The 26,434-nt window shown below is 27.0% G+C and overlaps 1 protein-coding gene across 1 annotated transcript; it reads left to right on the top strand.

Annotated features, from left to right (window-relative positions):
* Positions 1-435: 435 nt before the first annotated feature.
* On the top strand, positions 436-25,571 carry LOC111905488 (protein FAR1-RELATED SEQUENCE 5-like). Its single transcript, XM_052766176.1, has 5 exons — positions 436-730; positions 19,740-19,785; positions 23,214-23,446; positions 23,524-25,475; positions 25,542-25,571. Exons 1-5 carry the CDS (start codon positions 436-438, stop codon positions 25,569-25,571), a joined length of 2,556 nt encoding a protein of 851 aa, XP_052622136.1.
* Positions 25,572-26,434: the final 863 nt, after the last annotated feature.

The following is a 26,434-nucleotide window of genomic DNA, read 5'->3' as shown; positions in this document are numbered from 1 at the left end:
CATCATTTCACCTTGGTCATTCATGAATTGGGGAATAGACATAGTTGGTAAATTTCCTAAGGCACCAGGAGGAAAGGTTTTCATGCCAGCAATGACAGACTATTTCTCAAAATGGATAGAAGTTGAGGCTTTTGTTCAAGTAAGAGGTAAGGTGTAGTCCCATTCATCAAGCATAACATCCTCACCGGATTCGGATTCCATGCGAAGATCATATGTGACAACATATCCCAATTCATAAGTAAAATAACATGAGACTTTTACCAGTTAGGGAATCAAAATTATAATGTGCACCACAGTTCACCCTTAAGATAATGGACAAGCAGAGTCTAATAATAAAATCATAGTCATAACCTGAAAAAGAGATTAGGTGAGAAGAAAGGAAGATAGGCCGAGGAACTTCCTTTTGTGCTATGGGCGGATAGGACCACAACTAAAATGACAGCAGATAAAACCCCATACTCCTTAGTATTTGGAGCAGACGCCATGATCCCCATAGAAGTATTGATCCCAACAGCGAGATACCAACTCCAGACTCAATACAATAACGATAAGATCCTAGTTGAGGATCTTGACACTATTGATGAAATAAGGGATCTCGCCAAGATCCGTATTGCAGCTCATCAGCAAAGGATCGCTAAAGCCTACAATAGGAATATTAAGATCCGAAGATTCCAAGTAGGCGACATGGTTTTAAGAAAATCATTTCAAAACACCAAGGATACTCGAGATGGTAAGCTAGCACCTAAATGAGAAGGCCCTTATCTCATCGATTTAGAAGCATGTAAGGGGGCATATTGGCTGGCTACTCTAAAAGGAAACCTCTTGCTAAGATCATGGAATGTTGTACACCTCATGTTATATTTCGTGTAAGTCAAAGTCATAATATTTCATTATGAAAAGGACAAGGTACGCATATATTCCTTACCTTCACTTTTCCCTTTTGATGATTTTTTTCTCTCAAAGATCATTACTGAATTAAGCATCGGAGGGCCCTTAGCCAAGCTAACGCCCACCCCAAGCTAACGTTTGCCACATGAAAAAACTCAAGGATCCTAGAAATTACGAATAGAGATTGATCATCTCTCCTCCGATCAAGGGTACTTAATCCCCTCTAAGGTTAAAAGAGTTAATAACCTCTTTCATCCGTATTTAGGTTTCCACACCTCGCTTGGACACATGATATCTAATTATGGAATTTTAATTAAGGGATCATTTCATGCTTTAGTGACTTGGCAACCCCCTTATTTCTAAACATATGTTAACATCCTAAAGTGTTAGCCTACGGTTTATAACATTATCATATGATCTTACAATTTATGATCTTTCCCAGTAAAATCCTAAGATGCGATCTTCCCTAATAAACTCTAATTCGGGATCTTCCCCAATAAACTCTAAGTTGGGATCTTCCCTAGTAAAATCCTAATTTGGTGTCTTCCCCAGTAAATCTAAGTTGCGATCTTCCCCAGAAAAATCTAATTTGGGATCTTTTCCAAAAAAATACCCAAGTTAGGAGATTCCCCAGTGAATTCCTAAGTTGGATTTTTCTTAGAAGGACCCTCTTAGATACAAGCTTCGAGATCATATAAAACTAAAGAACTTCCAACACAAATGTCTCCTAAGATAGAATTCAAAAGGTCAAGTCCAGACGAAGCCTGAGGAAGGATCACCAACTTCTTTCTATCCTAGTTTACTAAAGAATTATCCTTATAAAAAAATCCTCTTATTTTTTAAATCAATGTTTATCTTTTAAGGATCCTAACTATATTAAGATCATAATCAGGTGATTAGCAATCTCAGATTTTAAGATCCTAAGAGTTTTTGTAAATCTTAAACTCTTTAGGATCCTGATCATCTATAGATCCTTAGCAAAATCTACTTTAATCCTATTTCTATAACCACATATAGTATGCATGAGAATAGATAAGAATACAAAGGAATAAAAATTAAAGAGGTTGCCCACGAAGTCCACAAAAAAAATTGTCTTACAAACCCAAAATATTAAATTGTTTTTGAAAAATTATAAACGTAATTATAGGTTTGATCACCCCCAGCCAAGGTCCCCTTTATCTCCTTCTTCTTCTCTTCCTCCTCTCTCTTCTTCTTCTTTGTAGGATCCTGATAGTATTAACAGGCTTGCCGGTTAACTCGAACAGGGTTTCACGCTAAGCAGCCACATTCTAGGATCCTGCATTCTCCACGTACTCCACTAGCTTGATCTTTACCTCCAAGATGATGTCGACGTCACTGCTTTTAAGCTTAACAATCACCTCTTTAATCACCAAGGCATGTTCTTCCTCTTTCTTTGCTTTCTCCTTACTCGGCTTCACAACAGTCTTCTTAAGATCCCTATTGATGCCTTCTTGCTCCTTCAAGGCATGTTCTACCCCGTTCAGCTTTGAGCTTTAAATCCCCAGTGGATCGAGAAACAAGATCAACAACCTATAAAAGATCATGGTAAGTAAACTGAAGTCAAACAAAAAAGTTCTCAAAAGTACTTATAGATTGTGCGAAAAAGATTAGCTTCATCACCGCCTCCTCTACTCCAAGGTTCTTTAGGTTAAGATCTAGGGTCCCAGCTAACTTCCTTTTCTTGGATCCTGGAGTCTTGATGGTTAGGTCTATCAAAGTCCTCTTTAAAGTGAAGGAATATGAGGCCTTTTCCTTCTTGACCGCAAGTTGGCCACCGGACTCAATATTAGCTAGGATAAATCGAGCATTAGAATGTGTGGACTTGGATCCTATATATCACAAAGGAACTCAATAAGTTTGGTATCCTTAAAATAAAATAAAATAGATAAAGGATCTTTACCTGTCGACATTGTGGCAATAACATATGAATTTTCTTGGAAACTGGGTGGTTCGTGCCTAAAGAATTTTCTTGGAAGCTGAGGTTTGCATTTTCTTTTTGGTCACCTCTAATGGTAGATTTAGGGTAACTTATGCCCAAACTTCATGAACAAGTTATACTAAAGTGTATACGTCTTGTACCTCATTTTATAGATATTATTTTGATCATGGGCTATGTATTAGATGGTGATTTGTTAATTGGAATTGGACATCCCAAAATGAATTGTGAGTGCTTGATTTCATGTAAGTCTATTTGGAATGACTAAATCTCACGGAACCTATGTAAACCTATTGAAATAATGTTTATAATCTTAAGTTAGAGAAATGAATGGATCCAAAGTGATTCTAATGAGCCTTAATTGGATTAAAGAGTGTTGTTGAACTATGGAATTTGAACGAATAGTTCCATCATTAATGGGGAGGCTAAACACACTTAGAGTGATGTACAGTTATAGATTTTGTGAATAAATAGTTATCATGAGTACGGGATAAAATAGGGATGGTTTCATTAATATATTGTGGACAGTGTTGTAAATGATGTCCATAACACCTTTTAGATGAGGTTTCACAATGCCCAATATAAAATAATGCACATCATATGGGCCTTTAGGTGCACTAATCCTTAATTTGTACATCAAATGAGCCTTTATGTGCATTAATGCAGATAAACATTTTTTAGCATACGAAATGGAGAATAACCATATATGGGTATTTTAGTTTTTTAGATAACTTTTATTTGAAATCATTCGTTTGTGATTGAAGGATATCAATTCTTGAAGAAGGTTTATCGCATTGCTAACGTTTTAGGTGAGTTTATTGGGAGTATATGTCCTTATATTACTTTCTGTTCGGAATTATTTTGTTGATATATATATATATATATATATATATATATATATATATATATATATATATATATATATTATATCATATGTGCAATGTGTTATACTATAAGTATCATTTGTAACATGAAATGTATTTTGAAATATATTTTAATCACATAGAAACTTGTTGTTTTGAAAACTATTTGGCATCCTTTATGCGCATACATTTAGGATGAGAGATTTTAGGTTTCCATGATTATATGCATGCATGATTTAATGATTAGGTGACAATATAGTGGTGTGTAAGTAGATTTCTAGATAATCCTCACTATGCATAAGCATGGCTAGCTACCCCTTGTGTGGTGCTTATGCGATGGTTCGTAAGTCACCTAGTTTTATTAGAACGGGCAATACAAGTGTAATGTGTCGCTGAAACTAGTATATTATCCCTGTTTAACCATCATTGTAATATTAGACTTATTAAGATTGACATGGAAATGAGATAGATGCATAGTACATTATTATTATTTGTTGATTCAGTTTCCCTTTTCTATTTTATTGAAGCTTTACATGCTTATTCATTTTATTAGAAAACCATTGCTAGCTTATACTGATTTGTTTATTTATTCAGATTATGTTGAGGCATTGGTTTTAGATTGTGGGTATTTAAACCTTTTTAATTCGAATTTATGTTGACTTTAACTTTGATTTAAGAATATAAAATACCCCTTGGCTTTGTATTTTGGGGATAAAGTACCCTACACTTTCATTTGGAATGTTTCTATGATTTCAATTAATTTTGCGTTTTTACTCGAAGAGATGATTGTTATCATCACTTACTCAAAATGTGTCAACCTCAAATATTCTTAATAGGAAGTTTCACTTCCTAACTTATTTTGATATATTACCATATTGAAGACTAGATGTGGAGTATAGAATATTGAGGACATTTTAGAAGGCCACAAATTGTGTGGTAATCTTGAACTATGTTTTGATTACTAATTGATTCTACCGCACTTATTTGAAACTTAGATATTTTTTTTGGACAATATGACTATATGATTTTACACAAGTAAAACTTCAACTTATATTATTTTAAATCAAATGGTTTAAAAAGGTATTATTAAAAGTATCATACAAAGGGATTTTCAAATTTGGAATCAAAGCATGAGTTTAAGTGAACTAGGTACTAGGATTAATTTTTAGACTTTCTCCAAGTTTATTTGAAAGATTTAAGGTAGTTTGACCTTAGAAGTGGAATGTGTGATTTTATATATAGATATTTCTAAATTTTTACTTATCGTATTAGAACTGACATGTAAATAACTCAAGAAAGGTTAAAACTAGAGTTGACCTTTGATATTGGAAAAGACTAACAGAAATAAATGTAAAGTTATAAATTAAGAATTTTAATAAAATTACTTAGTAGGTGACGGAATCAAAAGTCATTATACCTTATCAGACAACGTTAGGATACACTCGACGACTGATTAGTCAAATAGTTTTTGAACTAAAACAAAGGAACAATGTCAAAACAAGAAAATAAGGCATTAGAAAAGATTTCAAAAAACTTTTGTGTGTTAAAAAGAAAAGATGTTGAGGAAGTTTTAAAAGAAAATTATAATCCTTGAGAGAAAAAATGAACGTAAAATTGAGAATCATATATGGAAAGGATATTAGTACAAAGGTGTTAACCATTATTAATACATTTCCATGAGGGCACCTCAACCGTATCATTAATTGCAAATGAGAATCGTATAAGGGAAAGAGTATCATTAATTAAAAATGAGAATTGCTAATGTAAGTGTGTGTCGGGGTACGTTGAGAATTAATAGATTTTTGAAAACCAAAAACTTTATCCAACTTTTTTTCCAATATTGTTTTTTCAAAACGCTTGACTTAATAGCTTACGATGTACATACAAAAACTCATACATTGGTAAAATTAAAATATAATTGCAATTTGTATAAATGTCCATTTTCCCGTCAACATACATGCATATTTGCATATCACAAATGTTCATACATGCATGGGGCGGGCAAAGTGGGAAGTTGCACAAGGCGCAATTTTTTTCATTATATATTTTTATGTTAAAATACAAAATTATAATAAAGATAAGGGCCCTTTTTTTCTTGTTCGTCATGGGCCCTTAAAATATTTTATATTTTAAGAGCGGCTCTGCATACATGCAACATTTAAAAAAATACTTTAAAAAAAAATCAATATATCACATATGTGCTCAAACTATCCCAACTCATACGTATGTGTGTATATATATATATATATATATATATATATATATATATATATATATATATATATATATATATAGTTAGTAATTTTCTTTGAATGTCATGCATTTGAAACTTCCAAAACTATTTAATTTATACAAATTAATTTATGATTAATTGAAATATTATATATATATATATATATATATATATATATATATATATATATAGAGAGAGAGAGAGAGAGAGAGAGAGAGATAGGTTCAAATGTTTTTAACAAATATTGTGTGCCTAAATGCACCAATCAGAAATTAGCAAATAATTAATTAATTAATTAATTAAATAAGGGTAAATTAGTAATATTACATATATGTATTAATGAATATCTAAAATTAACAACTGATATCCCTTTATTTAAGGGATCCTACGCTCTCATCGGACTCCCATAATGTCTCTTTCACCACCACACAATTCTCCAATCCAAATCTTAAATCCTACAAACTAAATAATCGAAGAACCCTAACTGTATCCGCACTAGGAGCCGACACATTTGAGGGAACAACACTGGCAGTCATCGGAGGTGGCTCGGTCGCAGCAATCGCCGCCGTGATTTCACTCGCAGAACCCGAGAAGCGCCGACAGTTGCAGGCGAAGGAGGTTGGCGGTCATGTTCACGTTTCAGGTTCACTTTTCCTAATTTACACTCTTCTTTATCTCAATCAGGTCTTACAATTTCGATGTTTTGATTGAATTTTGTACTCATTAACTTTCGATTGAATTTGGGAGATACAATGATTTGTTAGGCGCTGGTGCAGTGAAGAAGGTGTACAGGGGATTTGATCGGAAGAGATGTGGCATGGAACCAAGTAAAACTAAGAAGCTTCGATGGAGATCCATCTGTTCTCAAGAGACTCTTTTCAGAAATCAAATTGTTACAGACATTAGAGAATGAAAACATCATTGTTCTTTATAGTTTCTGGAGGGATACTAAAAACAGCACCCTGAACTTCATCACAGAGGCATGTGCTTCAGGTAATTTAAGAGATTACAGGAAGGAACGCAGACGGGTTTCATTGAAGGCATTGAAGAATTGGTCAAGACAGATTTTGAGAGTGAAATATGAAATGAGAACTTTATCTCAGGTGTGTGTGTGTGTGTGTTTCAACTGATCAAAATTTTCTTTTTTCCACAATTAACATATGCGGTTAACGGTGTCTATCTCCTTTGCAGCTACATGTTTTAATGGGTCACAGTTTCGTCCATTGATACCCTTGTTAGAAGCCATGCCAAAGGAACTTGGTGCTAGCCTGCATGATATGCTTAATCTGATCACAAGTAATTTCTTGAAACAACATTCTGTCATGGCCTCCATGTGTTCGATAAAATGTCTCAATGAAAAAACAGTTAAAAATCATTAATGTTTTTACTTCACTTTGTTCCTTATTCTTTTCAGAACTATACAACTCAATTTAGATTGGGTTGGATGCCATTTTTATAACAATAGGTTGATGCTAGTTCCTTATTCTATCAGAATTTGCAGTTAAATACATTGAGCATATCGAGAAGAAACACATGGAACCCGGAGAATGTTAGTTCCTTATTCTGTCAGAATAGGTTGATTCTAGTTCCTTATTTTGTTTGTTGGGTATATTCTTGATAATACAAATTCTTAAAGAATATTCTTGCAGAATAGTTTATTTTGTAAGAATATTATTTGTTGTATTATGATAGAATTGTAGTTAATTATTTGTATGTTTAATGTGCAGGTTTTACAAGTGTATCACTACAAATTACTTGGCAATGAATTTCTGGTAGAAAAGGCTTCAAGAATGGATTGAAGACCTGATGGGAAAGGGTTAAAGAATGAATTAAAGAATGATCACACTCATTTTTTAAGAATGTTGTTATTTTTTAAGAATTATACTTGTTTATTCTTTTAGAATGTTTGTTATTATTCAATGAATCACAATCATATAATGTAATTTTTTGATATATTATTAGTTCAAGAATCGATTTTGTGTATTCTTTCAGAATGTATTTACTAGTTTATGAATCGATTTTGTGTATTCTTTCAGAATGTATTTACTAGTTTATGTTTGGCATTCTGCCATTCTGACAGAATAAAATCGAAAAATACATTTACTAGTTTATGGTTGACATTCTATCATTCTGACAGAATAAAATCGGATTTTTAAATTTGAATTAATTTAAAATATTTAGATTTTTAAAAAATAAAGGAATTAATCATCCCTAAAAATCTGAAAATTTCCTTTTTTAATATAGGTTAATTGACTAAAATGCCCTTATGCTGAAATTTATGTGATTATATGGTACATGCTATCCTATTCTACTACCATAGACCCTCAAATCATGACATTTGATTATATTCCATCCGATGGTCCAGATCTGTGCATTCTGGCACACAATAGTTAGTAAAAACAAAATAACCTAACCCTATATATATATATATATATATATATATATATATATATATATATATATATATATATATATATATATATATATATCTTATAAAGCTAGTACTTTTCTTTGAACCCCATGCATTTGAAACTTCCAAGACTATTCAATTTATACAAATTAATTTATGATTAATTGAAATATTATATATATATATATATATATATATATATATATATATATATATATATATATATCTTATAAAGCTAATACTTTTCTTTGAACCTCATGCATTTGAAACTTCCAAGACTATTCAATTTATACAAATTAATTTATGATTAATTGAAATATTATGATTTGTAACTCTTAAAACTCTTCAAATCATGATATTTAATTGATAAGTTAAATGAAATATTTAGCCTATATAAGAAAGTTGTAGATTACATATTGCATGTATGTCAACACAAAATGATAGATTATATTTGTAGGGTTTGAAGAGTTATATGAGTGGTTTTATGGATGTAAGAAAGCAATTGCAACTTTTCCAAATATAAATTTATGTAAACTCAAATTGGGTGCATGTAAAGTTTTAGATATTAACCAATGTTCAAATTTAGGTATGTTTGTAAAGGTAAACTTGAGATCATTTTTAAGTTTATGTGTTATGCATCTTTCTATATAAACAGGATGATGAAGTGAGATTGATAATTACTTCTCATGAGCTTTTGGTAAATCAACCATCAAACTATTTATAAGTTAGAGCAATTAATTTTGTAAATGTGTATGTATCTTTATGTTGTCTCTCTCTTTTTTATGTTAAAAAAAACATATTTTATGTACAAGAGAACATTATTCAACATTTATTTATGATATGTATATACTATGTTAGTTTCTATCGCTTATTTTGTAAATCACATCGATGGAGTTTTTTATAAATTATTTTGATGAAAGGAGTTTACAATATTATTCCAAATTGTTGGTGATAATGACGAATTAGAACGAATTATTTTTAATATGATATGACTTTATTGTTGAAAAACCAATAATTATGTGTGTTATAAAAATGAATTCTTTATGTTCTACCAAAATTTATATGGATGTACCCAATTTTAAATGTTTTTATAGTAATAAAAATAAATTATCTTATTACATTTGTCAAATTTATTTTTTTTCCTATTAATTCTTTATCGTAAAGTAAAAGTAAAATAAATAAAATATTAATACTTTCATAAGAAACTATAAGTGGTCAAAATATACCCAAGTGTAACATTCATCCTCCCTAACCCACTCTTAAAATATTGGTTTCAAAATTGGTCGTAGTACATAACAATTACTATAGTTTTGAAATTCAAATTACCATTCTATTTGGACCATTCATTCTCATCTAATATTTCATAACTTTAAGAAAAAAAAATGAAAGTACAATAAAAAATTATGATAGTTTTTTTAAATATAATAATGAAAATGTTTAAACAAATAGTTTTTTGGTTAGTAAAAAGTAATATATGTTTAAAGTAACGTAAAACTATTCAATAGATTATATATTATTAATAAATTATTGTTATCTGAAATAATAATAATAATAATAATAATAATAATAATAATAATAATAATATAGGAAATAAAAAATATTTGAATAAATTATTTATAAATTAGTTAAAAATAAGTATAGTTTAAAATAATTTTAAATAAAAAATAACTCAATTTGATTCAAACACAATTTTTTATATCTTTCTTATAGTATAATTAAAATTATTATAATATTAGTTACAACTTAGTATAAAAATTGTTATTTCAATGATAAATACTTATAATATTGTTTTTATAACACATAATTGTTAATTTTTATATTACATTGTTGGGCACAAAATAAAGAGTTAAAAACTTCCATTACAAGTAAATAGTTTTTTATTTAATTTAATGTAACTATGATTTCAAATTTAATGTAATATGCTTTTATATTTTCCACTATATTTAAAAGTTTTTTAAACTTATGGTTATTAATGTGCAATGATTTTTTTATTTTCCACTTATTTGTTATACATATTGTAGCTATATTAGTGATATATAAGTAAGTTTTGATAAAAAAAATCATATGTTTGAAAAGATTTGTGATTCAAAATGAAAGACTTGAAAAAAAATAAGTTTTGTCGCATCAATAGTTATTTCAACACAAATTTTTAATAAAAATGTTTCTATATATCAAATGTATGTTGATTTCTTAATATTTATTTTGAATGATTTATAAGTGTTTAATAAATTTTGTTTGATGTAAATGTTATAATGTTGTAGTGTTTTTATTTTATTAAAAGCTATGGTGTTTTTCATACTATTTGTTGTTTGTTTTATATACAAATCGACATACATTTTATATATAATTTCCACAACTTAAAACGTTCTATAAAATCATCAAAAGTTGTAGTATTTTTTCATACTACTTTATTTTTTATGTATAGGAATCAATATATGTTTGATATATAATTTACACAACATACAACGGTCTATAAAATCATGAATTAGTAAGGGAAATAAATAATGATATAAATTTATTAAAATTAATAGAACTAATATATTAACTATAGAGTTTGTTTTGCTATTGACATTGGTTTTACATGTATAAATATTATATCAAAAATTGTTAAATGTTATTATTTTAATTAAATAATTATATTCATGCGCAACGCGTGGAGATTCGACTAGTATATTTATAAAGGAAGCATTTTTCCTTTCACCACATTCATTTTAAACTCTAATGCAGTTTTCCTTTCACCACATTCATTTGAAACACCCATGACTTTTCAATTTCTTTTTAATAATGATTATAAGTTCGTTAATAAGATAAAATAAATATCAAACCTAAAGTGTACTTATAAATAAACTAAATTTCAATATTAAAATAATATATTTACTTCTACTTATAAAGTTATGTGTTTAACTTTTAACATATTGCACTTAATATATTAGATTTAATATGTTGTTGTATGTAAATCATTATCAATTTAAAGCTACAACTTTTGAACAGTTTGAACAAAATACTTAAATTGTCAATTTAAATATAATATTATTGTGTCAAATTAAATATGAATTTCAGTTCCACTTACAAAACCGAATGAATATTTTGTGAATAGTTAAAAGTGATAATTTATAATGCTAAATGCAAAAACTAAATTATAATCTCAATTTAACTAAAATATATCCTAAAAATATTTGTATAATCGTTAAAAGTTTTCAAATAAGTAGCTTAAAACAACTTATCATAACAATAGTTAAAAATAACTCTATATAAATGATTATACTGTTATCTTTAAAATCAAAAAACAATGTTTGACGTTTTAAATAATTATAATGATAGAAATTAAAACGTTAAGCAAATAATTTTTAAAAAATTAATTAACAATAACAACGACTATAAATAACATTAAACCATGTATTATATTTAATTTTATTTATGAGTAACTCGCATGTAGAAGCCTTTCAAACAGTTGAAATTATGTAGTTATAATAGATGTATATATTATCATATAATTCAAAATAATCAATATATTATATCAATTTAATATATGAATTATTATATCAAATTTAACAACATTATTGTTGTATTTAAAAAAAAAACATATATCTATAAAGATTTCAACTATATAGGTGTTTCTGCGTAACGTGCGGGCATTCGCCTAGTATACTTGTAAAAGAGACATTTTTACTTGCACCACATGCATTTGAAACCTCGATGACTTTTCAATTTTTTTCTAATAATTATTATAAATTGGTTAATAATGTTAAATTAATGCAAAAACTAAATTCTAATAATAAATTAACTAAACTACAATATTAGAATATCATAATTTACTTCTATTTATAAAATTATGACATTAACTTTTATAGTTAACTTATTAGTTTAGATATGTTGTCTCATGTGAGTAATTTTCATTTTAAAGTCACAACTTTTGTATAATTTGTGATATTCAAAATAGTTAAATTATTAATTTCAATATAATGTTAGGCAGTTAACTTAAATCAAAATTTTAGTTAAGCTTGAAAAAAATCGAGTGACTATTTGATAAATAGTTAAAAGTTATAAACTATAGTGTTAAACCTGAATTATAATCCTAAATTAACAAAACACATCATGAAACTATTTTTTATAATCATTAAGAATTTTCAAATAAATAGGTTAAAAATAACTTACAATAAAAATAGTTAAAATTAATATTATATAAAAAATTATAATGTTATCTTTAAAAATATAAACAATGTTTGTTGTTTTAAATAATTACAATCAAAGAAACTAATCGAATAAATTTTAAATAAGTTAAATTTCCAAAACCAAATTAAAATAATTAAGAGTTTCCAAATATGTTATTTTAATAACTTACAACAACAACAGTTAAAGGTAACATTATATACAAAACTTATATTGTTACCTTTAAAAAAAACTATTTTTGATGTTTTAAATAATTACAATGATATAAATTAAAATCTTAAGCAAATAAATGTTGTAAAATTAATTAATCATAATAACAACTACAAATATCATTAAATATATTATATCTAATTTTATTCATGAATAATCCACGAGTACAGGCCATTGAGCGATTAGGATTATAAAATATTAAAAGATGTCTACATTATCATAGAAATTTTAAACAATCAATGTTTATATCAATTTATTATAATATTTATTATATAAGAGCTAACAACAACGTTATTGATATATTTAAAAGACATATATTTGTAAAGTTTTCAAATATATTGTGATATTATGTGCAACACGCGGTTATTCGTCTAGTCTATATCTATCTATATATATTATAAAGCAAACATTTTTCATTAAACCTCATGCATTTGAAACTCCCAAGACTATTCAAATTATACAAATTAATTTATGATTAATCGAAATATTATGATTTGTAACTCCCAAAGCACTTCAAATCATTTTATTTAATTGATGTGTTAAATGAAATATTTAGCCTATATATGAAATTAGTAGATTACATATTGCATGTATGACAACACAAAAGATAGATTATATTTATAGGGTTTGTAGAGTTATGTGAGTGGTTATATGGATGTAAGAAAGCAATTGCAACTTTTCTAAATATAAATTCTTGTAAACTCAAATTGGGTGCATGTAAAGTTCTAGATATTAACCAAGGATCAAATTTAGGTATGTCTGTAATGGTAAACTTGAGATCATTTTTTAAGTTTATGTGTTATGCATCTTTCTATAATCACGAAATGATGAAATGGGACTGATAATTACTTCTCATGAGCTCTTGATAAATCAACCTTCAAACTATTTATTAGTTAGAGAAATTAAATTTGTTAATATGTATGTATCTTTATGTTGTCTCTCTTTTTAATGTTAAGAAAGTATATTTTATGTCCAAGAGAACACTATTCAACATGTATTTTATGTTATTATAAGTTATATATTATGTTTGTTTTTGTTGCTTATTTTGTTGTAAATAACATCAATGTAGTTTTTTATAATTGATTTTCATTAAAGGAGTTTACAATTGTTACTCCAAATTGTTGGTGATAATGACCAATTAAAACGAATGATTTTTAATATGATATGACTTTATTGTTGAAAATAAATGATTATGTATGTTATAAAAATGAATTCTTTATGTTCTACCAAAACTTATATGGATGTATCTATTTTAAAAAAAATATATAGTAGTAAAAATAAATTATTGTTTTATTATATTTGTTAATTTTTTTTCCCTATTCGTTCTTTATCGTAAAGGAAAAGTAAAATAAATAAAATATTAATATTTTCATAAGAAAATATTACTGATAAAATTTACCTCAAGTGTAACACTCCTACTCTTGTAACCCACTCTTAACATATTTATTTTAAGATTGTTCATAGTACATAACAGTTATTTTAATTTTCAAATTCAAGTCACCATTTCATTTGGATCGTTCATTCTCTTCCGATATTTCATAGCTTTAAGGACAAAAATAAAATTACAATAAAAAGTATTATGGTTTTTTTCAAATATAATAATGAAAAATTTTCAAATAAGTAGTTTCTAATAAAGTAAAAAATAATAATTGTCTAAAATAACATAAAACTAAAAAATATATTATATTATATTAAAACATTAATTTTATTTGAAATAATAATAATAATAATAATAATATAGAAAATACAAAATATCTAAATAAATTATTTATAAATTACTTAAAAATACATATAGTTTAAAATAATTTTATATAAAAAACTTAATTTAATTTGATTCAAACACAACTTTTTATATCTTAATTATTGTATATTTAAAATTATTATAATATTAGTTACAATTTAGTATAAAAATTATTAATTCAATGATAAATGCTTATAATATTGTTTTTATAACATATAATTATTTATATTTATTTTACATTATTGGGAACAACTCAAGAGTTAAAAACTCTCACTATAACTCAATAGTTTTATAATTTAAATGTAATTATGATTTCAAATTTATTGTAATTAGTCATGCCTTTATAGTTTCCATTATATTAAAAAAAAAACTTATGGTTATTAATGTACAATGCCTTATTATTTTCCACTGATTTATTATACACATTATAGCTATATTATTAGTATATAAGTAATTTTTGATTAAAAAATCATATGTTTGAAAAGATTTGTGATTCAAAATGAAAGAGTTGAAAAAAAAAAAAATTTGTCGCATCAATAGTTATTTCAATATGGATTTTTTATAACAATGTTTCTATATATCAAATGTATATTGATTTCTAAATATTCATTTTGAATTATTTATAAGTGTTTAATAAGTTTTGTTTGATGTAAATGTTATAGTAGATGTTCTACTGTTCTTATTTTATTAAAAGCTATAGTGATTTTCCATAAGATTTGTTATTTGTTTTATATACAAATTGGTATACATTTTATATATAATTTCCACAACTTAAAAAGTTCTATAAAATCATCAAAAATTTTAGTATTTATTTTTTCATACTACTTTGTATTTGTTATATATAAAAATCAATATATGTTTGATATATAATTTACATAACATAAAACGATCTATAAAATTATGAACTAATAGTGAAAATAACTAATGATATAAATTTATTACAATTAATAAAACTAATATGTTAACTATATAGTTCGTGTTGCTACTAATATTGGTTTTTTATATATAAATATTAAATCACAATTTGCTAAATGTTATGATTTTAATTAAATACTTGTATTTACGTGCAACACGCGGGGATGAATAGTATATTATAAAGGAGGTCATTCAAACTTATGTTGTTAGAGATAAAATGTTATCTTAAATCGTATTGATTTGAAACATATGCCTTTACACATTTCCTAAATTAATGACAAAGTTTTTGTATTCATACTCATGTATATATTTTATTACTATAAAAAAGGTTCAATAATTTTAGCAAACAAACCTACACACAAATCACATACAAAATTTATAAAGAATATGAAGATAAAAAATTAATAGATCAACACGGTTGAAGGTTTTTGAAGTGTTGTTTTCAAAAAAAAAAAAAACGTTGAATTATGAAGTGTATTAAAGTGAGAACTCAAAACGAGTATCATAATCATTGTTTTGAAATGCGAAAAGCTATATAGTGTTATTTTATGCTTTCTTTTAAAATTTATTTTCATATATTATTCCTTTTACTTTCTTTACATTTCAAGAAAAAATTTATGGTTGTATATTTAGAAATAAAGAAAAAGATGACCACATATCACTTTAATTGTTATAATTTCTTAAAGATGAATGCTTACAGTTTGTAATGTCTTATATAATTGTTTAATATGTTTTGTTGTTGAGTATGCAACTTATATAATTAAAAAAAATATAATTATATTATTAATGAATATATTACTAGAATATATGAGTGCATATATATGAAAACATGACAAGATGTCCAATCTATATATGTATTATAATAGAGACTAGATTCCCTACACACATATTATTTAAAACTCTCAATACAAATCAAAACTCTTTTTAATTAAGAGCTTATTGTTAGCTACAACTAAAGTGTTCTCTAACTTATATATATATATATATATATATATATATATATATATATATATATATATATATATATATATATATATGTATATATATATATATATATATATATATATATCCATTATAAATAGTTTTACAACTAAAGTGTTTTCAACCTTTTTTATTTTCTCAATTAAACTTACCTATGATGAGAACCATTATTAACCATTGAACCAAGGAACCGATCTTTTTTTTCAACTTTTAAAACTTATATTTATCAATAATAAAATTAAAAATACAAAAATTTACAACTTTTTATCTTTTTTCCAACGATGTGAAATTCGATAAAAAAAATTAACTTTTTTTTTTCATAAAATTCACAGTGTGAATTTTAGTAAATTCACAATGGGAATTTGAATTCACATGATGAATCCGAACAATATATAATTTATGTTTTAGCATTCACAATATGAAGTTATGAATTTTGTTTTTTTTAGTTTTATTTCTCGATTAAGATTAAACTCTAGATTTGAAAAATATTTGACTCTTTGGAAAACTATTATAATGGATATATATATATATATATATATATATATATATATATATATATATATATATATATATATATATATATATATAGAGAGAGAGAGAGAGAGAGAGAGAGAGAAAGAGAGAGAAAGAGAGAGAGAAGAGTTCAATTGAGAAAAAAAAAGTTGAGAATGGAGGAATCATTCTCAGCCATACATTTATTTTGTCGCAAAACACTTAGGCATACCGTCGAAAATGGATAACGGATAAACATGTGTTTTCCAACCAAACATTCTTCCTTAAACTATGATAATCATTACCTTAATATACACAAAAACATACTTTTTTTTTTGTTTTTGTTTTTGTTTTTTTTTTTAACTTTTAGAAAGCTAGTTTTATTGAAAAATTATTTCAAATATATCAAATTTTATAATTTTTTGTTCTCTATACATAGACATCCATATTGATATATTTTTAAGATAAAATAAAAAATTATTTTTTTTAGAGTTTCAGCTCTCGTTATTCATAAGTGAATAAAAATCTATCATATTTTTATTACAGTACATTCGTTATTCACTTATGAGTAAACGTATGTTTAACTTTTTTTAAGTGTCGTTTATATATGAATATGACACGTAATAAAGTTTTCTTACTTAGAATATATTTTTTACATTATCTTTCATCATATATTATATTTATATATGAATAAAATATGTATAAGTTGTCGTCATATTTTATATTCATATATTAATAAAACATTTATCAGGTTTTTGTTACAGTTAATTTGTTATTCATATATGAATAAGTAGTATAAATGATACTTAAACTGTAAAAAAAGTTAATTATATATTTTTATTCATAAATAAATAACGAATGTACTGTAGCAAAAATTTGATGTATTTTTATTCATTTATGAATAACAATAGCTGAAAATATAAAAAAAAAATTATTTTATCTTAAAAGTATATCAATATAGATGTCTATTTGTAGAGAATAAAAAATCATGAATTTTGTTATATTTAAAATCATTTTTCGATAAAATAGCTTCTTAAAAATTTAAAAAACGAAAAAAAAACTATGTTTTTATATATATTAAGATAATGATTAGTATAGTTTAAGGAAACATGTTTTGTTGGAAACAAATGTGCATTCCTTATCCATCTCCGCTGGTACAATGGAGGCTTTTGCGGCAAAAATAAATGAGTGGTGGAGAATGATTCCCCATATATATATATATATATATATATATATATATATATATATATATATATATATATATATATATATATATATATATATATATATATATATATATATATATAGGAAGAATCATTTGAGAACTTATATATTCCCGAGAACCCGAGAACTAAATAAGGACCATCATATCAAGATAATAAAAGGCTGAGATGTTTTATGACAGTTTTGTAAATAATTAAAAAAAAAAATTGACGTGGGGGTATAGGATTGAAATAAATCATTGAGCATTTTAGGCATAAGATAATTCATATCCCCTGATACCTTTCTCTCAAACCCAAGATCTTCCTCCCCCCCCCCCCCCCCCCAACGATGTTCTTCTTTGATGCTCTCCCCAAATGGCGATGCTTGATTTTGTGGGAAACAATCGATGTTCATTCCAGATTCAGAGATGAATCTCATCTCTAAATGGCTTTGAAGTGTATTGACTCGATCTAGAGAGACATTATATAAAAGACGCAGTTGTCTACTCTTTGGAGGATGCTCGAGAAGAAGATCCATGCGATTCGAGTGCACATCGAATGGATAATCAACAAAGAGTTTGGATTCAGTAGTAGTTTCAAAACCTTCAATGGTTTCGGTCTTTCATGAATCAGGTAATCCATTGAACAATGCATCTTATCCTCTTCTGTTTTACATAGTATAGCGGCATGATGTGTTTACCTTTCCTCATCCGAAAAATTATATAATGACCTGTCACAGAATCGAATGAGGAACATTGGTAAACAAGATTACTAAATCAAACTCCATCTCCCCTCCATTAGAGAAAAGGAATCAGATGCTATACTTTCATTTTCTTCCATCATATGAACATCACATGAAATTTGAATCATTAAAATCGTTATGGCTTCCCTGTTTTTGTAGAAAGTGAGATGTTACTGTTATTGTAATCATAAATTATTCAAAAATGAAGTCAGATGAGTAGCAATGGAAATCTTCGAATTTTGTTAGATTTTTATTCTAATCAAGTCTGCTATTCATCCTTCTCGTTATTTCATTGATCCGTGCACACAACCTGTTTGATAAAGTGTCACAGTTTTACTTCATTTAAGTTGTTGTCCCTATATGATATGTATGATGTAATCTATTGTTTTGGAAGGTGTAACCCCTAAGATATTAGGTTACAACCTAGAAGAGATCCTCCAATAGTGGGTGATGATGCCCTCTCCCTCTTTTCTTGCAAATGGGCTTTCTCCACTCCTTTCTTTCTTCACCCTCAATATAGTTGTTGGTGGCATTACATACATACTATATGTCAAGTAGATATTTTACATATCTCACATGGTTTACTTTCATTTAGTATTTGGAAGAATTACTTTCTGAAAATAGATTTTGTTTGCTTATCATATGTGACATGTTAGCCAAAAATTTGGGGAGATAGCTTTTTGTACAATCAGATGAACAAGTAAAGGGTTATGGTACAAGACTGATGAATCATCTAAAGCAACATGCTCGAGATATTGATGGGCTTACTCATTTTCTCACATATGCAGACAACAATGTTGTTGGTTATTTTAATAAACAGGTTAAGCATCTTTTACCTGTTTTCTTATCATTTAGTGTTACTAATTAAAAGTTAAAATACCTTTTTATCCGTTTGTAATCCACTATTTTTGAAATATAATTTGTTTTTTTGTTAGGTTGTATCGAAACCGGGACCAACAGTGAAGAGGATCTTAGGGATCAGTATACTTGACAACAATGGTCTAAATCTTGTATTGGTATTTTTAACTTTAGTTCTTACCTCTTTAATCTGCTTATGCATATTCTGAATGTATAATTTTACCCTTTTAATATGCCAAATATTGCCATAATGCCATTATTCATGTTGCACCCTTCATCATTCACATATCATGTTAATTTTTGCAACTCGGTTATGGTTTTTATGAGTTTATTTTGTTATGTACAAATGGAAAATGAAAATAACATGATACTCAAGTCTGAAAATTGGAAGAAAAGCATATTTCATCCCCGAATAAATATTTCACTAGATTTATTTTGTAAAATTTAGAAACCGAGATGTTTAATAGATTGTTGATTTATTAAGTTAAAACAATGAATCGGTTGTTTGATTCATTGATTCGTGCACACAACCTATTTGACTAGATCTAGCTGCTGCAAGAAGTGCAAGGATAAAGCATGCAAAGCTCAATATATTAAACCAAATCTAGGTAAAAGAAACCTTTTACTACAGTTTTTTGGAAACTCATGAACCCGACCTATGAGAATTTAATAATTTATATTATGATATTTAAGTGGATATCTCCATATGTGATTTGTTATAATATTTTAGTAATTAACTGGAAGCAAGACTATAAATATGTAGTGATTCACATGTAAATCACAAGTGAAACACATAAGAATTACATGCGATTCACATGTGATTCACATGTAAATCATAAGTAATTCATATATAAATCACACGTGATTCACATGTAAATCATAGGTAATTCATATATGAATCACATATGATTCACATGTAAATCACGAGTGAAACGCATATGAATTACATGTAAATCGCGTATGAATTACATATAAATCGCGTATGAATTACATGTGATTCACATGTAAATCACTTGTGATTCACATATAAATCACAAGTGAAAATTATTTGAGTTAATGAACTTTATTATCTTCAATGGCACTAGCCTCATACTTTTATTTATTTACTTTACAAGGTACGAGAAAGATTATATATTTACATGTGAATTATATGTGATTTGCATGTAAATCACATGTGATTCACATGTAAATCACATGTGATTCACATGTAAATCATATGTGATTCACATGTGAATCACATTTGATTTACATGTAATTCACATATAAATCACATGTGATTTACTTATGATGTCATATGTAAATGTGATTCATATGTGAATTGCATGTGATTCATATGTTAATCACATGAAAATCACATATGTATTTTTGTGAGTGCTTTTCCATCAATAATTTTTTTTATTTTCTTGTAGATTTGGAAGAAATTGTGGTGAATATTGAAGATGTGAAAATTGATAAATTGAAGAAAATAAGGAAATATTGACACGAAGACATGAAAATGCTTTGAAATTTGTAGCATTTTTTATTTTTTATATTTTATTTTGTATCGAATAAAATACTTGTACTATTATGGTTATAGATTAGTTAATAAATATGAGATTTGTTGTGATTTACTTACGAATATTATAGTATAAAAATGTATATATGTGCATTTGAAAAATATATGCACATATGCACCTAAAAATTTATATTTTTTTTAAATTTAGTTTTTTTTTTTTAAAAGCTGTAGTTTTTTTTTTAATACAGTTTTTTTTGAAAAAAAATGTAACTTTCTTTAAAAAAAATGCAGTTTTTTTATTTAAAAATGCAGTTTTTTGAAAAAAAAATGTAGTTTTCTTTAAAAAAATTGTAGTTTTTTTTTTAATTTGCATTTTTTTTGAAAAAATTACAGTTATTTTTTAAAAAAAATAGTTTTTTTAATATTTTTTTTCAAAAATTCATGTTTTCTATAAAAAGTTAAAAAATCTGCATTAAAAAAACAAAAAATATTATTTTTTTAAAAATATGAAAATTTGATTTATTACGTAAATTTTTAGACACACACACACACACACACACATATATATATATATATATATATATATATATATATATATATGTTAAATAACATTAACAAATTAAATATTAAATGAGATTGGTAAGATTACGATCATGTCCTTAACGAATTACTTTTGATCCAACGCTTCACTTTTAGTTTTCGGGTTCTCGGAAAACTATGAGTTTTCAACCGATCTACCCCCTATATATATATATATATATATATATATATATATATATATATATATATATATATATATATATATATATATATATATATATTACCCTAATAAATGAAAATGACTTTGCCACATGTCATTCTCTTATAAAATTAGCCACATGTCATTTTGTCATAATTTGAGATATATTTATTTTCCACTTGTCATTACTTTAATTTTCATTTTCAATATATAATTAATCTAGTTTCCATAAATTAAACCTACCATAATGACTATTAATTTCAAATTTTAAATTTTAAATTTTAAATTTCAAATTCAATTTTAAATAAATTTACAATTTAAACCTTTATGTTTAACGTTTTGTTATCATTAACCCGTTTAGTACACACTAAACACATAATTTTAATTTATTTATTTTTTGCATGTTTTTTTTCTCATAATTTTCACTTATTTCAATTTCAAATTCAAATAAAATTTCTATTTAATCGTTCGTACTTAACATTTTGTTTTAATCAACCCGTATAATATACGGGTCTCACAACTAGTATATATATATATATATATATATATATATATATATATATATATATATATATATATATATATATATATATATATATATATATATATATATATATATATGGGAAAAGGGAATATATGGCTATTAGGTATTTAAGTTTAGGTATAGAATATAAAACTCGACGTCGTTTTGTAGATGAACAATCAAATCCTTAAATTGATTTTATGATTTCCTAGCATATGGTTTCTTTCCTTCTTTCGATCTTAGTATTCACGATCATTCTTTATTGACTAATCATCTTCAACCCTAATATCATCTTTTTTGATATTGCATCGCTTTTTCCAGGTCGATTTTAGTCGTTAATTTTCCTGCAGTGATTGTCTTCTTCAAATTCACATCCCCTGTTCCATTCCAGGTAGTAATTAAATATTTCCCGGTAATAATAAAGTTGTGCACTGTTTATCTTATTTAAATTAAAATTAACACATTCCCATGTGATGTACAGTGAAATTGGGTTAGTAGTATAATAACATTATCCATGATTCGTTTATTATGCTCAAAGCCCAATAAATTACTTGATAGAAAAGAAAATTGAAAGATCATGTTGTATATTCCAATTATTAAGAAAATAATAGGAATTACTTTGTTTTTCTCCTCTTTAATTCTATAAAGCACATATTACCTTATTGACAGTAAATAATGGAAGGCTCTTTTTGCAACATATTAAATTATACTTTGTTTGACAGCTCTACGGTTTTATATTTTCTAGCTATAAAAAATGTTTAAAATGTAAGTTCTTGTGTTTGTATGTACTACAGGTCATTCACTATGAACACAGAAATACAAGTAGCAAACAAATCTATTGAAACACATATGGTTAACGACATTGATGCAAATAGTTATCTAGAATCAACTTTAGAATGCGAGAAAATAAATGATATCGATGTAAATCTGGGTCATGATGGAGATGAAAGTATCATTGGAAAGGTTTTCAGTACACCTCATGATGCATATACGTTTTATAATCAATATGCTTTTTTACATGGATTTGGTATACGAATTCATTGGGCCTTTAAAACAAGACGACAAATGAGCCATACTGTAAAATGTATGTTTGCAATAAACAAGGCTTTAAAAGATTGAAGGCTAATAGTTCTGGGGTTGCAAAGAAACAACGTAGAAATTTGAGGACCGGATGCCAAGCAATGCTTCGAATTTCAAAAGGAAAAGATGGGATATGGTTTGCGGACATGTTTAACGATACCCACAATCATGAGTTAAGTGTTACACCTACAAAAGTAATGAAGCATCGTTCTCATGGGAAGCTTCATCGTTCATTGGCATGTAAATCTCTTATGTTGGAGCTTGGTCAATCAGGATTAAAGCCTTCCCAAATAAAAAAGGCTGTTAATGCAATGAAAACTCCACAGGATCTTGATGTTACTTCAAAACAATGTGTGGATATATTATCTGAGCAACGAAGACAATACAAAGGTAAAGAGTTTTACGAGCTTATCAAACATTTCCAAGATAAAGCATTAGTAGATGATAACCAGTATTTTGTTGTGGATTTATTTGAGGACGGGTCTCCTCGAAATATTTTTTGGGCCGATGGAAGATCAAGGGATGCCTATACTAAATTCGGAGATGTTGTTGTCTTTGATGTTACATATATGACAAACAAATTTAAGATTCCATTTTCTCCATTTGTTGGGGTGAATCATCATGGTCAAACCATACTATTTGGTGGTGCATTGCTAGAAAATGAAAAGGAAGAAACTTTCTGTTGGTTATTTGAGCATTTTTTAAAGTGCATGTTCAACAAGCACCCATCTGCAATGATAACCGATCAAGATAAAGCAATCGGTAATGCAATAAAAAAAGTGTTTCCAAACACTCGACATCGCTACTGTGCATGGCATATTAAGAAGCATGAGCTTGAACATCTCCGACCGCTTGTAGCCCATTATAGTGATTTTAAGGAGTCTTATAGACGGTGGGTAAAAAGTGATACAGTTGAAGAATTTGAAACAGAGTGGGAAGTTATGCGTGGTAAGTATAACCTTGAAAACTGTTGTTGGATCATCAATATGTATAACCAACGAAAACATTGGGTTAAAGCCTACTTAAAGGATGTTTTTTTTGCCGGCATGACAACCAGTGGACGAAGCGAGAGCATTCATTCCTTTTTTGATGGATTTGTAAATTCCAAGACAATGTTGAATGAGTTTGTAGTTCAATATGATAAAGCAGTTGAATCTCGAAGAGCTGTTGAAGAAGATGAAGACTTTAAGACTATGAACTCAAAGCCAATTCTATCTTCTGTTCATCCAATAGAAGCAAAAGCAGGTGAATGTTATACCAAAAAGATTTTTGACATTTTTAAAAAAGAATGGATAGAAGCTACACAAAATTTAACTCATGAAACATTAAGAAAATGTACAGAAGAAATCAAATATAGAGTTGGCGAAGTGGATATTGATAAAGCGCATTGGAGATTTGTTAGTTATCGTTTCACGAATCAAGTGGATGTCAAATGTTCGTGTGCTAAGTTTGAAACATATGGCATATTATGCAAACATAGTCTATACGTGATCAAGAAGAGAAATGTTCAAACCCTTCCTGACCATTATATTTTACCTAGGTGGACACTTGATGCAAGGTTTAGGTTGGGTAGTCATAGCGTCGGAATGCATGAGATCAATACCGAAAAGGAAGTTAGTGCCTTAACCCTATGGTATGTCCGTGCGAACTGTAACAAAGCAATCGAACATGCAAAAGACTCCCCTTCAAAGATAAAAAAGTTCAACAATTTAGTGATAAAGTTTTTAGAAGATGAAATTATTCAGAAAAATCCAAATGGACCTCAAAACGTACCTCAAGATTCTTGTGTAGGAATTTCCCAGTTAGACATGATGCCTCATATATCTATTCGAGATCCAATTTTTCTTACTAACACGAAAGGGCGTCCTAAAAATGCAAACATGATTAAATCTTCTTTGGAGCTGGCAAAGAAAAAGAGAACTTGTTCTCATTGCAAGGGTCTGGGTCATTATGCTACTGGTTGTCCAAGCAGAAAGGTATTTTTTTAAGCTTTATGATTTTTGTAATCTAATGCTCATTTTTTATTTTTCTTTTTGGTATAGGCAGAGGAGGCTTTACAAGAGAAACAATGAAGCTATTTTTTTAAAGTTATTCTAGGGGTGGTATAGAATAAGAGAACTAGCTGAATTTTTTTTATTTGATTTACATAAACCAATGAAATTGGTTATTTGAGAGTTTTCATTACTATAATAAAATAACAAAATTGGTTATTTGATACTTGAGTTTTCTCCACTAACAATGTACTTTATAGTGTTTATTTTAATTAGTGATTTAGTATCATGGGCTCTCATTTCTTATTGGTATTTACTGTTTAATAATTGTTTCATGTTTGTGTATAAGATCCGATCACCAGTCTTTGATTCTGTTATTATAAAATATTTTATGCACCAAGTGTACCTTCTATGATACAATGCACTAATGAAACAAAGTGTAAGTACAATGCAATAATAGAAAAAAAAATAGAAAGTAAAATGCTATAATAAGAAAAAAATTACTATAAATCATTACTTTAATATAGTCATAATCAATTTAAAAAATAAATTTACAACAAGAATTTTTCTTGACATCAAGTCTAATAATTGGCATTTGCAATCGGATGCAAAGTCTGACATTCGCAATTGAATGTGGGCGTCCTGAATAAAGATAGAGAGCAAGCAATAACAAAAGCATTGATGACCCTTTAATAAAAATTAGTTGCATAAATTGCAATATATACTATTATATATTGTAGCTTTGTTGTTGGTTTGTGAACTAAGCCATATTAGATGCATCCATGTTGATCTGTGTACACAAAACCAAAAAACCAAAAAGAAAGGCTTAAAAAGGTTTTAAAGTAAACATGATGTATCAACCAGCATGCCATCCCACTCTTGTACCTTTACCACTCTTATTTGATATATTTGACATCAAAAAATATGCAAATCTGTAAAGGTTA

The sequence above is a fragment of the Lactuca sativa genome, chromosome 1 (assembly GCF_002870075.4).
Source record: "Lactuca sativa cultivar Salinas chromosome 1, Lsat_Salinas_v11, whole genome shotgun sequence".
Classification (NCBI taxonomy): Eukaryota; Viridiplantae; Streptophyta; class Magnoliopsida; order Asterales; family Asteraceae; genus Lactuca; species Lactuca sativa.
The sequence above is the reverse complement of the archived record's forward strand: the minus strand, read 5'-3'. Positions and strand labels throughout refer to the sequence as shown.